At 45.4% G+C, this 16,914-nt stretch overlaps 1 protein-coding gene across 1 annotated transcript in view; it reads left to right on the top strand.

Moving 5' to 3' along the window:
- LOC109922418 (tolloid-like protein 2) overlaps window positions 1–16,914 on the top strand; it is a 139,251-nt gene that overhangs the window by 35,795 nt on the left and 86,542 nt on the right. Inside the window, exon 3 of the mRNA XM_048616278.1 lies at window positions 1,422–1,499. Coding sequence (XP_048472235.1) covers window positions 1,422–1,499 — 78 coding nt within the window. The remainder of the gene's footprint in view (window positions 1–1,421; window positions 1,500–16,914) is intronic.

Genomic DNA, 16,914 nt, shown 5'->3' with positions numbered 1-16,914 from the left:
AACCCACTCTCGCCTACTTATGATCTCCATTGGAGATAGTTGGAACTGCAGATGCTGGTGAATCCGAGACAACAAGGTGCAGGGCTGGATGAACACAGCAGGCCAAGCAGCATCATAGGAGCAGCTTTTCTGATGAAGGGTCTAGGCCCGAAACGTCAGCCTCTCTGCTCCTATGATGCTGCTTGGCCTGCTGTGTTCATCCAGGCCTGCACCTTGTTGTCTATGATCTCCATTGTCGGCTTTTCTTTCTCCTGAGCATACTACCATCATCTCTTTGTCTGCTTAACTGTTGTTCTCTCTCTGTCTGTCTGTCTGCCTATCTGTCTCTCTCTCTGGGTTCTATTCACCTCTCTGCCCACCCCTGCCTTCAGTATATATATCACCTTTTCTGAGCTACTGTCAGTTCTGAAGAAGGGTCACTGGACCTAAAACATTAAGTCTGTTTTCTCTCCACTGATGCTGCTAGACTAGTTGAGTTTTTTCAGCAACAGCTGGTTCTGGTTCAGATTTGCAGCATCTGCAGGTCTTTGTTTTATTTTAACTCATATTTCCTTCACCTCCACTTTCTACCCAACTCTCCCTTCGCCACCCCTCAACCCCCAACCCCCCTTTTGTTTTCAAACAAAGTGGGGTGTGTGGTGTATGTTTGGAGGGTGACTTCCTCTCTCTCTGCTACACACGCACGGGCACACACACGCACACACTGATTTGCCACTACATTATTCTGTGAATTTTCCACTCTGTGTTAAAATGTTTATCCCCATGTGCTTCCTTTGCCACTGACCTTAAATCTGTGTCTTCTCCATCACTCACCAGTTTCTATCTATCCTGTTCAGTTACAGACACTGCCCTAATGGCAGCTTCTCCCTTACTTCTCCATTCTTCCCGAGCGTACTCTTTCATCTTCATTTGCTTGTACAAGGCTCCCATTTCTGACATCAATAAGCAATATGATATCAGAAAGGAATACCTTCCACGTTTCCCTTGTTTTCCTCACTTAAAGGAAACAGAAGCCTCCTTCTGATCAGATCCTCCGCCTGAAAGCAGCTGACCTCCCTCTTCCATTGTCATCACCAAAACCTGCTGCCTCTACTGTAGTCCATGGCTCGTTACCCTGACAACAGGCTCCTTACTCGAGCCTGGGCTACCCCTCAATAAGGGCAGGGTGACCATTCCCTGGTGATTCTGGTATCCTCCTCTGCCCAGACCACTCAGGGTTTTAAAACCTCTCTCAAATCTCGTGTCGACCTTCTTTTTGTCAAGGAGAACAGTCCCAGCTTCTCTGGTCTATCCGCACAACTGAAGTGCCTCGTCTCTGGAGCTGCATATATTCCATACAGCCCAAGATCCTGTGTCATTGCACTCTCAACTGCACTCCCTGTAGAATGACCCCTTTATCTTGTCTCTGCTCTTTTTCTCAGGTGGGACAAGGAAGTTGATGAGAAGCCCACGTTACAACAGAACAAGGCCGAACCAAAGCAGCAGCAACGTCAGAAAGGGTAAGCCTAGCTGCAGGTTTGGGTATTTCTGTTTTTACTGTTAGCTACTGTTAAAGCTCACAAAACCACCATCAGTGTCACAAAGGACCCGATCCATCTCTTCATCCTGATCCCTCGATAAACGTGTTCCTGTTATCTGGATACCCAATAAATTCCCCTTTAAAACCCACTTGAAAACTAGTTGTGTGCTTTTAAAGTACCACTGTATTTGACAATGTTTGATATTGGTGATTTGTGTTCTCTGTCTGTCTCTCTCTTTCTCTCTCACTGTCTCTGACTCTGTCTGTCTCTCTTTTACTCTCTGTCTCTGTATCTCTCTCACTCTCTCTGTTGCTTTGTTTGTCTGTCTGTCTCGTGCATTCCTCACTCCTCTTTGTCCTGATCTCCTTCACTTCCTCTTACTTCCTCATGTGTATGCCAGAGTACACTTATCAGTGGATCTTCCAGTCAATTATTCACATGAAGTTGGAAGATTAGCTGGTGAAGAGATGCAGTTGGCAAGGACGATATTTGAGCTGTGGGTGGTTGGTTGGTGATGTTAATGGAAGTTATTTAATTTTAAATCACAGCCTGGAATGGGGCAGCAAGTGGGGGCTGAGTGGGGTGGTGAGTGAGGCATCAGCTGGCAGGGATGGACAGCCCTCGAGTGCATTGTTCTCTTGATGCGGGATTGTACCCGCAGCATCGCTGGCAGTGATGTTGCAGCCGTTGTGATTGCACGGGTGGTGAGGTCGCTGTCCGCAGCTGCAGCAAATGCAGCTAGATATTCGCCTTGGTATAAGAACATAAGAACATAAGAACTAGGAGCAGGAGTAGGCCATCTGGCCCCTCGAGCCTGCCCCGCCATTTAATAAGATCATGGCTGATCTTTTTGAGACTCAGCTCCACTTACTCGCCCACTCACCATAACCCTTCATTCCTTTACTGTTCAAAAATTTATCTAGCCTTGCCTTAAAAACATTCAGTGAGATAGCTTCAACCGCTTCACTGGGCAGGGAATTCCACAGATTCACAACCCTTTGGGTGAAGAAGTTCCTCCTGACCTCAGTCCTACATCTGCTTCCCTTTGTTTTGAGGCGATGCCCTCTAGTCCTAGTTTCACCTGCTAGCAGAAACAACCTCCCTGCCTCCACCTTATCTATTCCCTTCATAATCTTATATGTTTCTACAAGATCTTCCCTCATTCTTCTGAATTCCAATGAGTATAATCTCAGTCTACTCAGTCTCTCCCCATAATCCAACCCTCTCAACTCTGGAATCAACTGAGTGAACCTCCTCTGCACCTCCTCCAATGCTAGTATATCTCTTCTCAAGTAAGGAGACCAAAACTGCACACAGTACTCCAGGTGTGGCCTCACCAGGACCCTATACAGCTGCAGCATAGCCTCCCTGTTTTTAAACTCCATCCCTCGAGCAATGGCAGACAAAATTCCATTTGCCTTTTTAATCACCTGCTGTACCTGCAATGCCACCTTCAGTGATTCATGCACAAGGACACCCAAGTCCCTCTGCACAGCAGCGTGCTGCAATTTTTTACCATTTAAAACATAGTCCATTTTGCTGTTATTCCTACCAAAATAGATGACCTCACACTTATCAACATTGTATTCCATCTGCCAGACCTTTGCCCACTCACTTAGACTATCTATATCCCTCTGCAGACTTTCAGTGTCTTCTGCACACTTTGCTCTACCACTCACCTTAGTGTCATCTGCAAATTTTGACACACCACACTTAGTCCCCAACTCCAAATCATCGACGTAAATTATAAACAATTGCGGTCCCAACACTGATCCCTGAGGCACACCACTAGCCACTGACCGCCAACCAGAAAAACACCCATTTACCCCTACTCTTTGCTTTCTACTGGTCAACCAATCATCTATCCATGCGAATACATTACCTGTAATACCGTGCAACTTCATCTTATGTAGCAGCCTTTGGTGTGGCACCTTGTCAAATGCCTTCTGGAAATCCAGATGCACCACATCCACAGGTTCCCCATTGTCCACCATGCAAGTAATGTCCTCAAAGAATTCCACCAAATTAGTTAAACATGACCTACCCTTCATGAACCCATGCTGGGTGTTCCCAGTGGGACAACTTATATCCAGATGTCTTGCTATTTCTTCCTTAATGATAGATTCGAGCATTTTCCCCACTACCGAAGTTAAGCTAACTGGCCTGTAGTTACCTGCTTTTTGTCCACTTCCTTTTTTAAACAGTGGCATCACATTGGCTGTTTTCCAATCTGCGGGAACCACCCCAGAGTCCAGTGAGTTTTGGTAAATAATTACTAGTGCATTTGCTATTTCCCCCATCACCTCTTTTAGTACCCAGGGATGCATTTCATCAGGACCAGGAGACTTGTCTACCTTTAGCCCCATTAGCTTGCCCAGCACTGCCTCCTTAGTGATAATGATATTTTCTAGGTCCTCACCTGCTATAACCTTCTTGCCCTTAGCTTTCGGCATGTTATTGGTGTCTTCCACTGTGAAGACAAACACAAAATAACTGTTTAATGTCTCAGCTATTTCCTCATTCCCAGTTATTAAATTGGCCTTCTCATCCTCTAAAGGACCAATGTTTACCTTCGCCACTCTTTTACAATTTACATATTTATCGAAACTTTTGCTGCCTGTTTTTATATTCTGAGCTAGTTTACTCTCACAATCTATCTTATTTTTCTTTATAACTTTTTTTGTGGCTTTCTGTCGGCCTTTAAAGATTTCCCAGTCTACTAGTTTCCCACTACTCTTTGCTTTTTTGTATGTGGTTTTTTTTCAAAGTGATACTTTCCTTTATTTCCTTAGACATCCATGGCTGGCTCTCTCTTTTCCTACAGTTCTTCCTTATCACTGGAATATACTTCTGCTCAGCACTGTGAAAAATCGTTTTGAAAGTCCTCCACTGTTCCTCAATTGACCCACCATAAAGTTTTTGCTCCCATTCTACCTTAACTAACTCCTCCCTCATTCCTTCATAATCTCCTTTGTTTAAGCACAGGACATAGGTACTGGATTTAACCTTCTCACGCTCCATCTGTATCTTAAATTCGACCATACTGTGTTCGCTCCTTCCGAGAGGATCCCTAACTGTGAGATCATTAATTATTCCTGCCTCATTACACAGGACTAGATCTAGGATAGCTCGCTCCCTCGTAGGTTCCATTACATATTGTTCAAGGAAATTATCGCGGATGCATTCTATGAACCCCTCCTCAAGGCTGCCATGACCGACCTGGTTTGACCAATCGATATGTAGATTAAAATCCCCCATAATAATTGCTGTACCATTTTTACATGCATTAGCTATTTCTATGTTTATTGCCCGCCCCACCACGATGTCATTATTTGGTGGCCTATAGACCACACCTATCAGTGACTTCTTCTCCCTGCTATTCCTAATTTCCACCCAATTGGATTCAACGTTTTGTTCAGTAGAACCTATATCATCTCTCACTAGCGCCCTGATATCATCCTTAAAAATCAGAGCAAAACCACCCTCCCTTACCTTCCTGTCTGTCCTTCCGAACAGTTTGATACCCCTGGATATTTAACTCCCAGTCATGACCATCCTATAACCATGTCTCTGTAATGGCCACCAGATCATACCCATTTGCCATGATTTGCACTGTCAACTCACCCACCTTGTTTCGAATGCTCCGAGCATTCAGATAAAGTGCCCTTATGCCAGTTTTTGCACCTTCTTTTTGGGTCCTATTACCTCCATTACTAACAGCTCTTGAGTTCTCCTTCCCTTTAACCTTTTTCCTAATTTTCAATGGAGTTGAAGCTTCCTCGTCACCTGTTAACCTGCTGCTTTGCCTTACATTAATTGTTTTTCTCCCTCTACGCTCACTTCTCCCTTCCCCCCTACTTACTAGTTTGAAGTCCTATTAACCACCCTACTTACCCTTTTCGCCAGAACACTGGACCCAGACCTGTTCAGGTGGAATCCATCCCAGCGATATAGATCCCTCCTGTCCCAGAACTGATGCCAGTGCCCCATGAAAAGGAAACCCTCTTTCCCACACCACTCTTTTAGCCACGTGTTTACTTCTCTGATCCTTGCCTCCCTATGCCAATTTGCATGTGGCTCGGGCAGCAATCCAGAGATTATGACCCTTGAAGACCTGTTTTTTAATTTTGTTCCTAGCTTTTCATAATCCTGAAACAGGTCTTTTTTCCTAGTCCTGCCTATGTTGTTGGTACCTACATGGACCATAACAACTGGATCCTCTCAAGCCGGTCAGAGATGTCTCGCACCCTGGCACCAGGCAGGCAACACACCATGCGAGATTCTCTATCCTGCTCGCAAAGGATACTGTCTATCCCCCTGATGATGGAATCCCCTACAACTACAATCTGTCTTTTTGCTCCCCCTCTTGAATGGCCTCCTGGACCATGGTGCCATGGTCAGTTGACTCATCCTTCCTGCAGCCCTGTTCCTCATCCACGCAGGGAGCAAGTGCCTCATACCTGTGAGACAATGTCAAGGGCTGCAGCTCCTGTGTTCCTGCCTGCAGGGTCCCTCTACCTGCCTCACTCGCAGTCACACACTGCTGTCCCTGCCCACCAATCGAATTAACATTAGTTAATCAACCAGGTGTGACTGCCTCCTGGAATACAGTATCCAGGTATTTCTCCCCCTCCCGGATGTGCCGCAGTGTTTGGAGTTTGGATTCCAGCTCATCAATTTTGAGCCGGAGCTCCTCAAGCAGCCAACACTTGCTGCAGATGTGGTCACTGCCGTTCTCAATGGGATCAGCTAGCTCCCACATCATACAGCTACAATACATCATCTGGCCTGCCATCTCTACTTAGTTAATTATTTAAAATTAATTATTTTTTTTTAGTTCCAAAGTGTTCGCTGCACCAGTAAGTTTACTCCGTTATATACTCAAACAGACTCCGGCTTTGCCTTCCAACCCGCTCCCAGAGGATTTGGCGTCTAGGTGACCACCCCGAAAGATAACAAAGAGATGAGGAAAAAACAATGCAAATTGCTTACCTGCTCACCACACTTAGTCGTTATTATTAGGTTAGAGGAGGTGGAAGGATGGGAGACACTACGTGTATAGTGTCTCGGGTATTAGTTAACTCCCAAATTTATTGGGTGGAAGCTTACCTTCCCAGGCTGCCCTCGCACTTCCTCCCGGACTCCCGCTGCTGAAACAACTGAATTTCTCCTTTTTTTTTTCATCCTTTACTCTGTTCGTCCCCACCTTTCTTAGTTTCACATTTATCATTTCCTGAATAAGAGCATAAGATCAGAAGGAATACGAGCAGGAGTAGGCCATTCAGCCCTTCAAGCCTGCTGCACCATTCAATATGATCACGGCTGATCTGGTTGTGGTCTTCGTTCCACTTTCCCATCTGTTCCTTTTAGCTCTTGAATTTCTTGTCAATCAAAAATCAGTCTAACTCAGCTTTGAATGTATTCACATCTCCACTGTTCTGTGTGGAGGAGAATTCCAAACAGTCAGGAACCTTCTTTCTCTCTGTTTCTGGAATGGTCTTCCCTGACAAAGACACATTTGTGAGGGGATGTCAGGCTTGTTTTTCACATCTAAAGGTGCCAGACAGTGTAATTCATGGCCAACTGTTTCATTTTAATGGAGAATGTAAACCCAGTGGACATGACCAGCACCGAGAGGAGATAAATTTAAATCCAGACTGGGAAATGATATGCCGGTGAACAAGTGAAAAAGGAGACAGAGTCAAATAGTTGGTACTGAGTCATTCGAATCAAAAGAATCAATTGATTTGAGTGAATGTTCGGAATGAATGCTTTAAGATATAATCATCTGTGGTCATGTTGCGGCTTTACAGGACATTAGTTAGGCCACTTTTGGAACACTGCATGCAATTCTGGTCTAAAAACCGAAAGAACTGTGGATGCTGTAAATTGGGAACAAAAGCAAAGTTGCTGGAAAAGCTAAGCAGGTTTGGCAGCATCTGTGAAGGAAAAAACAGAGTTAATGTTTCGGACCCGAAATGTTAACTCTGTTTTTTCCTTCACAGATGCTGCCAGACCTGCTTAGCTTTTCCAGCAACTTTGTTTTTGCAATTCTGATCTCCCTGCTATAGGAAGGATGTTGTGAAACTTGAAAGGGTTCAGAAAAGATTTACGAGGATGTTGCCAGGGTTGGAGGGATTGAGCTATGGGGAGAGGCTGAATAGACTGGGGCTATTTTCCCTGGAGCATTGAAGGCTGAGGGGTGTCCTTATAGAGGTTTATAAAATCATGAGGGGCATGGATAGGGTAAATAGTCAAGATCTTTTCCCCAAGATGGGGGAGCCCAAAACTAGAGGGCATGGGTTTAAGGTGAGAGGGTAAAGGTTTAGAAGGGACCTAAGGGGCAATTTTTCCACACAGAGGGTGGTGTGTGTATGGAACAAGCTACCAGAGGAAATGGTGGAGGCTGGTACAATAACAACATTTAAAAGGCATCTGGATGGGTATATGAATAGGAAGGATTTAGAGAGATATGGTCAAATTAACTTAGGATATCCAGTCAGCACAGAGTTGGACTGAAAGGTCTGTTTCGATGCTCTATGACTCTAAGTGTGAAAAGCTCAAGAGAAACTGGCGACTTTGTCAAAGGGTCCCAAAGCTGCACATCAGTGAGGTCTCTTGCCTTATGTCCAGGTGTCTTGTTGTCTCATCACTTCAGACTAATCACTCTCTGATTAATCAATAACTCCATTATTGTTCTGTTGTGGGACTATCGGGATGGTAAAAGGTGAATTTGATGGCCCCTGGTCATTTTCTCTAGAAATTCCACATTCCAACGTGTTGCTTTTGTTGAGGCTTTGGGTGACTCAGTCAATGATGACAAACGAGGGTGGAGGTAGTGAGGGCAAAAGAAGACCGAGTTCTAGAGGAAATGAAGATTTTGTTTAATCCTTTCATGGGGTGTGTACATTGCTGGAAAGGGCAGTATTTGTTGCCCACCCTTTGGGAATGTGGTTGTGAGCCATCTCCATAACGATTGGTGAGAGCTGCGACTTATAAAGTTTATTGGTAGGTAAGTGAGGGGCTTTTTGTGCCTGGAGCAGTGTATGAAGATAATGGTGTTGTTAGTGGGATATGAAGATTCTGACATTGATCACTCGTATGATCTCATTAAATCTCTTGTGCCACTGAGTCTAGATCTAGTTGGGTGCCACAGCTGTTTGTGTTTACTGCCTTGACCACAGTCAAAAATCACATGACACCAGGTTATAGTCCAACAGGTTTATAGAACATAGAACATTACAGCGCAGTACAGGCCTTTCGGCCCTTGATGTTGCGCCGACCTGTGAAACCAATCTGAAGCCCATCTAACCTACACTATTCCATTATCGTCCATACGTTTATCCAATGATCATTTAAATGCCCTTAAAGTTGGCGAGTCTACTACTTTTGCAGGCAGGGCATTCCATGCCCTTACTACTCTCTGAGTAAAGAACCTACCTCTGACATCTGTACTATATCTATCACCCTTCAATTTAAAGCTATGTCCCCTCGTGCTAGCCATCACCATCCGAGGAAAAAGGCTCCCACTGTCCACCCTATCTAATCCTCTGATCATCTTGTATGTCTCTATTAAGTCACCTCTTAACCTTCTTCTCTCTAACGAAAACAGCCTCACGTCCCTCAACCTTTCCTTATAAGACCTTCCCTCCATACCAGGCAACATCCTGGTAAATCTCCTCCGTACCCTTTTCAATGCTTCCACATCCTTCCTATAATGCGGTGACCAGAACTGTACGCAATACTCCAAGTGCGGCCACACCAGAGTTTTGTACAGCTGCAACATGACCTCATGGCTCCGAAACTCAATCCCTCTACCAATAAAACCTAACATACTGTACGCCTTCTTAACAACGCTATCAACCTGGGTGGCAACTTTCAGTGATCTATGCACATGGACACCGAGATCTTTCTGCTCATCCACACTACCAAGAATCTTACCATTAGCCCAGTACTCTGTATTCCTGTTACTCCTTCCAAAGTGAATCACCTCACACTTTTCCGCATTAAACTCCATTTGCCACCTCTCAGCCCAGCTCTGCAGCTTATCTATGTCCCTCTGTAACCTGCAACATCCTTCCGCACTATCCACAACTCCACCAACTTTGGTGTCATCCGCAACTTTACTAACCCATCCTTCTACGCCCTTATCCAGGTCATTTATAAAAATAACAAACAGCAGTGGCCCCAAAACAGATCCTTGAGGTACACCACTAGTAACTGAACTCCAGGATGAACATTTCCCATCAACCACCACCCTCTGTCTTCTTACAGCTAGCCAATTTCTGATCCAAACCGCTAAATCACCCTCAATCCCATGCCTCCGTATTTTCTGCAATAGCCTACCATGGGGAACCTTATCAAACGCTTTACTGAAATCCATATACACCACATCAACTGCTTTACCCTCATCCACCTGTTTGGTCACCTTCTCAAAGAACTCAATAAGGTTTGTGAGGCACGACCTACCCTTCACAAAACCGTGTTGACTATCCCTAATCAAATTATTCCTTTCTAGATGATTATAAATCCTATCTCTTATAATCCTTTCCAACACTTTACCCACAACCGAAGTAAGGCTCACTGGTCTATAATTACCAGGGTTGTCTCTACTCCCCTTCTTGAACAAGGGGACAACATTTGCTAGTCTCCAGTCTTCTGGCACTATTCCTGTAGACAATGACGACATAAAGATCAAAGCCAAAGGCTCTGCAATCTCCTCTCTAGCGTCCCAGAGAATCCTAGGATAAATCCCATCCGGCCCAGGGGACTTAACTATTTTCACACCTTCCAGAATTGCTAACACCTCCTCCTTATGAACCTCAATTCCATCTAGTCTAATAGCCTGTATCTCAGTATTCTCCTCGACAACATTGTCTTTTTCCTGTGTGAATACTGACGAAAAATATTCATTTAGCGCCTCTCCTATTTCTTCAGACTCCACGCACAACTTCCCACTACTGTCCTTGACTGGCCCTAATCTTACTCTAGTCATTCTTTTATTCCTGACATACCTTTGGAAGCTTTAGGGTTTTCCTTGATCCTACCTGCTAAAGACTTCTCATGTGCCCTCCTGGCTCTTCTTAGCTCTCTCTTTAGGTCCTTCCTGGCTAACTTGTAACTCTCAAGCGCCCTAACTGAGCCTTCACGCCTCATCTCTACATAAGCCTCCTTCTTCCTCTTGACAAGAGATTCAACTTCTTTAGTAAACCACGGTTCCCTCGCTCGACCACTTCCTCCCTGCCTGACAGGTACATACTTCTCAAGGACACGCAGTAGCTGTTCCTTGAACAAGCTCAACATTTCAATTGTGCCCAGCCCCTGCAGTTTCCTTCTCCATCCTATGCATCCTAAATCTTGCCTAATCGCCTCATAATTGCCTTTTCCCCAGCTATAACTCTTGCCCTGCGGTATATACCTATCCCTTTCCATCGCTAAAGTAAACGTAACCAAATTGTGGTCACTATCACCAAAGTGCTCACCTACCTCCGAATCTAACACCTAGTCTGGTTCATTACCCAGTACCAAATCCAATGTGGCCTCGCCTGTAGTTGGCCTATCTACATACTGTGTCAGGAAACCCTCCTGCACACATTGGACAAAAACTGACCCATCTAAAGTACTCGAACTATAGCGTCTCCAGTCAATATTTGGAAAGTTAAAGTCCCCCATAACAACTACCCTGTTACTTTCGCTCCTATCCAGAATCATCTTTGCAATCTTTTCCTCTACATCTCTGGAACTTTTCGGAGGCCTATAGAAAACTCCCAACAGGGTGACCTCTCCTTTCCTGTTTCTAACCTCAGCCCATACTATCTCAGTAGACAAGTCCTCATCAAACGTCCTTTCTGCCACCGTTATACTGTCCTTGACTAACAATGCCACACCTCCCCCTCTTTTACCACCTTCCCTGATCTTACTGAAACATCTAAACCCTGGAACCTGCAACAACCATTCCTGCTCTATCCATGTCTCCTGAATGGCCACAACATCGAAGTCCCAGGTCCAACCCATGCTGCAAGTTCACCCACCTTATTCCGGATGCTCCTGGCATTGAAGTAGACACACTTCAAACCACCTTCCTGCCTGCCAGTACACTCCTGCGACCTTGAAACCTTATTCATGACCTCACTACTCTCAACCTCCTGTACACTGGAGCTACAATTCAGGTTCCCATCCCCCTGCTGAATTAGTTTAAACCCTCCCGAAGAGCATTAGCAAATTTCCCCCCAGGATATTGGTACCCCTCTGGTTCAGGTGTAGACCATCCCATTTGTAGAGGTCCCACCTACCCCAGAATGAGCCCCAATTATCCAGGTATCTGAATCCCTCCCTCCTGCACCATCCCTGTAGCCAAGTGTTCAACTGCTCTCTCTCCCTATTCCTCGCCTCGCTAGCACGTGGCACGGGTAACAAACCAGAGATAACAACTCTGTTTGTTCTAGCTCTAAGCTTCCACCCTAGCTCCTTGAATTTCTGCCTTACATCCCCATCCCTTTTCCTACCTATGTCGTTGGTGCCTATGTGGACCACAACCTGGGGCTGGTTCCCCTCCCCCTTAAGGATCCCGAAAACACGATTCGAGACATCACGGACCCCGGCACCTGGGAGGCAACACACCAACCGCGAGTCTCTCTTGTTCCCACAGAATCTCCTATCTGTCCCCCTAACTATGGAGTTCCCAATGACTAATGCTCTCCTCCTCTCCCCCCTTCCCTTCTGAGCAACAGGGACAGACTCTGTGCCAGAGACCTGTCCCCATGGCTTACCCCTGGTAAGTCGTCCCCCCCAACAGTATCCAAAGCGCTATACTTGTTTTTGAGGGGAATGGCCACAGGGGATCCCTACACTATCTGCCTGTTCCCTTTCCGTCCCCTGACTGTAACCCATCTATCTTTTATCTGTACCTGAGGTGTGACTACCTCCCTGTAACTCCTCTCAATTACCCCCTCAGCCTACCGAATGATCCGAAGTTCATCCAGCTCCAGCTCCAGTTCCCTAACGCGGTTTACGAGGAGCTGGAGTTGGGTGCACTTCCCGCAGATGAAGTCAGTGGGGACACTAGTGGTGACCCTTACCTCCCACATTCTACAGGAGGAGCATGCAACTGCCCTAACATCCATTCCCACTGTTCTGAATTCCCAAACAGACTATTGAAAAAAAAACTAGTAACCTTACCAAATCAGCGCTCAGAACCTTTTTTTTTTGGTTAGAGGAGGAGGATGGGTGGGAAACACTACCTAGGTAGTGTTTCGGGTAAAGCAACCGCCCAAATATATTACCTCACTTACTCACTCCAAAAATGGAGTCACGCGAGGTAAGACTTTTATAATTGAAAAGCTTACCTTCCCAGGGTGCCCTCGCGCTTCCTCCCAGACTCCCGCCGCACAAGCTTTTGGAGTCTTGTTCCTTCTTCAGGCATCAGTGAGAGAGGTGGCATCAGACTCTGAATTTATAACCAAAAGATCAAAGGGTCATAGAACTGATGTGAATGTGCTGAACAAACCTAAGATAGCTGTTAAATCTTGAATCAGTTAGAAAGGATTAATATGCAAGCTCCATAATTTCTTTCAAGTCACTGCGCTGAGATAACTAAAGGTTTGATCAGCATATCACAGGTGACATCCCAGGTCAGACAATGCATTTTAGATGTGAGGCCTTGATAAGATTCTGGCTGTGTAATAAATTGGAATCAGACTGATTTCATTTCCAAAGTAGGAATTTATAAAATGCCACATTGATTGTCTGCAAATTGTGTGTTTTTGAACAAAATAGAATGTATCTACAATTACAATAAATTCACCCCATATATTTATATATATGTGTGTGAGGGAGAGAGAGAGAGCATGAGTGTGTGTGTGAGGGGGAGAGAGAGAGAGAGTGAGTGTGAGGGAGGGAGAGAGAGGATGTGTGTGTGAGTGAAGGGGAGAGAGAGAGAGGGAGTGAGTGTGAGGGAGAGAGAGTGTGGGTGTGAGGAAGAGAGAAAGTGTGTGTGTGGGTGTGAGGGAGAGAGTGTGTGTATAGGGGGGAGAGAGAATGTGTATGAGGGGGAGAGAGAGAAAGAGATAGAGTGTGTGTGAGGTGGGGAGAGAGAGAGAGAGAGTGTGAGAGGTAGAAAGAGAGTGTATGTGAGGGGGAGAGAGAGAGTGTGTGTGTGTGTGAGAGAGAGAGAGTGTGTGTGAGTGGGAGAGAGAGAATTGTGTGTGAGAGGGAGAGAGAGAGAGAACTAGGAAAGGTCACCGGACCTAAAACTTTAACTCTGATATTTTCTTCACAGATGCTGAGCTTTTCCAGCAACTTCTGTTTTTGTTCCTGATTTACAGCATCTGCAGTTCTTTTGGTTTTTAGACCATTCAAGGAACAGTTAAATTAGCAGGTGTAACATTTTGCATTTACACCCAGAGGAACTTTAAAGATTTTCACCATCGTTTATTTTTATTGATGTCTGTGTAGCACAAAATTCGATTGCAAAAATGTTTGTTAAAGAGGGAAAAGTGCCAGTGACTTCTTGGTCAATTGCTGTTAACTCCCTGTTGATCTTTGGAAAGTGGGCATTAATTACAGCAGGAGGACAGGCCGGGAGCAGGATGCTGGGGGGTTGAGGGATGGTTTGCTCACTGGTCAGAGGGGCAGTGGGGGCCCTGCGTTCCTTCCTTTTAAGGAAGGCTCTCCCGGTACAAATGGGCTGTTAGGAAATCTGTCTCCAGCTCCACTCATGGATAGCTGCTTGGGAGTCAGGGCCACAGTCTGACCAAGCATGATCTTGTCAAGGAGTGCATCTGATTTGGTGGACTCGTCTTGCTCCTTTTTTTGTCGTGATCTTCAAAAGCTGCATTTATATAGTACCTTGAGGATGTCCTGAATGTCCAGGATGTGCTGTATGACTCTTTGACTCTATGTCCTGAAGCACTTTTCCAGCCAACGGCTTATTTTGTAAATGTAGCCATTGTTCTATAGACAAATGCAGCAGCTAATAAACATGCAACTGATTGGCTTAATCCACATGTGATGAATGACAATGAATTTGTTTTTGGTCGTGATGTTTGAAGGATAAACGTTAGCTGGGACTGTGATGACTCCCTACATTGTGAATAGATGTGGGCCAACCTGGATGTTTGCTGCTGATTCCCAGTTGGGGCAATATACAATATACAATATTACACATTCTGACAAAGAACAAAGAACAATACAGCACAGGAACAGGCCCTTCGGCCCTCAAAGCCTCTGCTGACAGAGTCTGCAACGTTGCAGAATATGCAAATAGCTACCACGTGCCCAGCACAGTTTAAAGCATAGAATGAGACCATTCAGCCCATCATAATTGACAGTGAGACCAATCCCACTGGCCTAACCTCTTGTCAGTGCCCAGGGCCTGCCATTTCAAATATTTATCCAATTTTCTCTTTAAAATATGCAATGATCTCTGCCTCAAGGCAGCCAAAGATACTAAGGTATCTCCAGCTCCAGAACCCCTTTTCTCCTCTCCCCTCGTTCATCCACTGACAGTTTTAAAATTGACACTCTCTGCCATTAGACCTGTTCCTAGCCTCAAACGTATGATCATTCAACTCCTTGATCCTTTTTAATAACAGATTTGAAAAGCTAGACAGGGTAATATGTCTGACAATTAACATAATCTATTATCATTGCAAAACATTCATTTTAAGATTACACACAGAGCACTACATGCAGCCTACAACTGAGATCTTCCAGAGGATCGTGAAAATCAATTGAGGCTTAATTGTCTAGCTTTTTGTGAATGTAGGAGCCAGTGTGCAGGAATGAACCAGCTATTTCTTGGAGCCATACCACTTGGACAAGCTATAACACAGTGCTATGTATTGTCCTTTTCTATCAACAGCATCTAATATTTTTATAGCTCCTTTTATACAAACATATAAGCCAGGACCAGGAATAGGCCATTTGCCCTGTTTGATGACTGGTTATCAAACAAAACTTGATACTGATGCTCAGAGGTCAGATGGCCAGTATTTTAGTCACTGAGATAGGTTTCAAGGAGTGTCTTAATAGAGGAAGGCAAGGTGGAGGGGCTTAGTGTGTGAATTCAGGAGGTTACAGCCCAGGTAACCAATGGCACAGCCACCAATGTTGGAGCTGTTAAAATTGGGCCAGAGTCAGATGAGTGAAGATCCTTTGGAGGGTTGTGTCACTGGAGGAGATTCCAAAGATAGGGAGGTAGAGAAACATGGAGGAATTTGAAGAGAAGGTTAAAACCAAGTCAGTGTCCAACTGGAATGTAATGTTGTTGAGTGAGCAGGAATTGTTGAGAGCTATGGCCATCAAAGGTTTGGGTGATCCTGGATTGATAGGGAGGAATGTGCAACGCTGGGAATAATTAATGTGCCAATGGTGATGGTTTCAGCAACCGATGAGTTGTATCCAAGGCCAAGATGGATGATGATAGAATCCCTACAGTGTGGAAATGGGCCATTTGGCCCAATGAGTTTATGCTGATCCTCCAAAAAGCATCAGACACAGACCCACCCCCCATAACCCTGCATTTCTCATGGCTAACCTACCTAGTCTACACATCCCCGGACACTGGGTAAATTACCATGCCAATCTACCTAGCCTGCACATCCTCGGTCTGTGGGGAGAGATCCAGAGCACCCAGAGGAAAACCCACGCAGACGCAGGGAGAATGTGCAAACTTCACACAGTCAGTCACTTGAGGATGAAATCAAACCCGGGTCCCTGGTGCTGTGAGGCAGCAGTGCTAACCGATGAGCCACCATAGCAGGGGGTTAACTTTTGTGGTTACAATGATGTTACAAGATGGAACCCACTCAATTGCCATTTGGGGACATGAGTTCCATACGTAACTCACTTGGCCTTTTGTAGTATTTGCTCAGGTCACTGCTGAAAGCCCTGGCCTTTATTTTGAATGATGTTTCACATGTCCCAGATGCCCCAACAAGCAGAGGGTGGCACGATGGCTCAGTGGTTAGCATTGCACCCTCACAGCACCAGGGACCTGCGTTTGATTCCAGACTCAGGCGACTGCCTGTGTGGAGTTTGCACATTCTCCCAAGTCTGTGTGGGTTTCCTCCCACAGTCCAAAGGTGTGCAGGTTAGGTGGATTGGCCATGCTAAATTGCCCCATAGTGTCTAGGGTGGGAAATGCAGCGATAGGGTAAGAGGTGGGTCTGGGTGGGATACTCTTCAGACTGTCGGTGTGGACTCGAATGGCTGAATGACCTGCTTCCACACCATGGATTCCATGAGAGAACTGGTTTCTCTCTCTCTTTGCAAACAATTTAAAGCAAATTTTTCTGAAGAAGGGTCCAGACTCTGAATCAGAGATAGTAGGAACTGCAGATGCTGGAGAATCCGAGACAACAAGGTGCAGGGCTGGATGAACACAGCAGGCCAA

Source organism: Rhincodon typus, chromosome 34 (assembly GCF_021869965.1).
Source record: "Rhincodon typus isolate 14 chromosome 34, sRhiTyp1.1, whole genome shotgun sequence".
Classification (NCBI taxonomy): Eukaryota; Metazoa; Chordata; class Chondrichthyes; order Orectolobiformes; family Rhincodontidae; genus Rhincodon; species Rhincodon typus.
The sequence above is the reverse complement of the archived record's forward strand: the minus strand, read 5'-3'. Positions and strand labels throughout refer to the sequence as shown.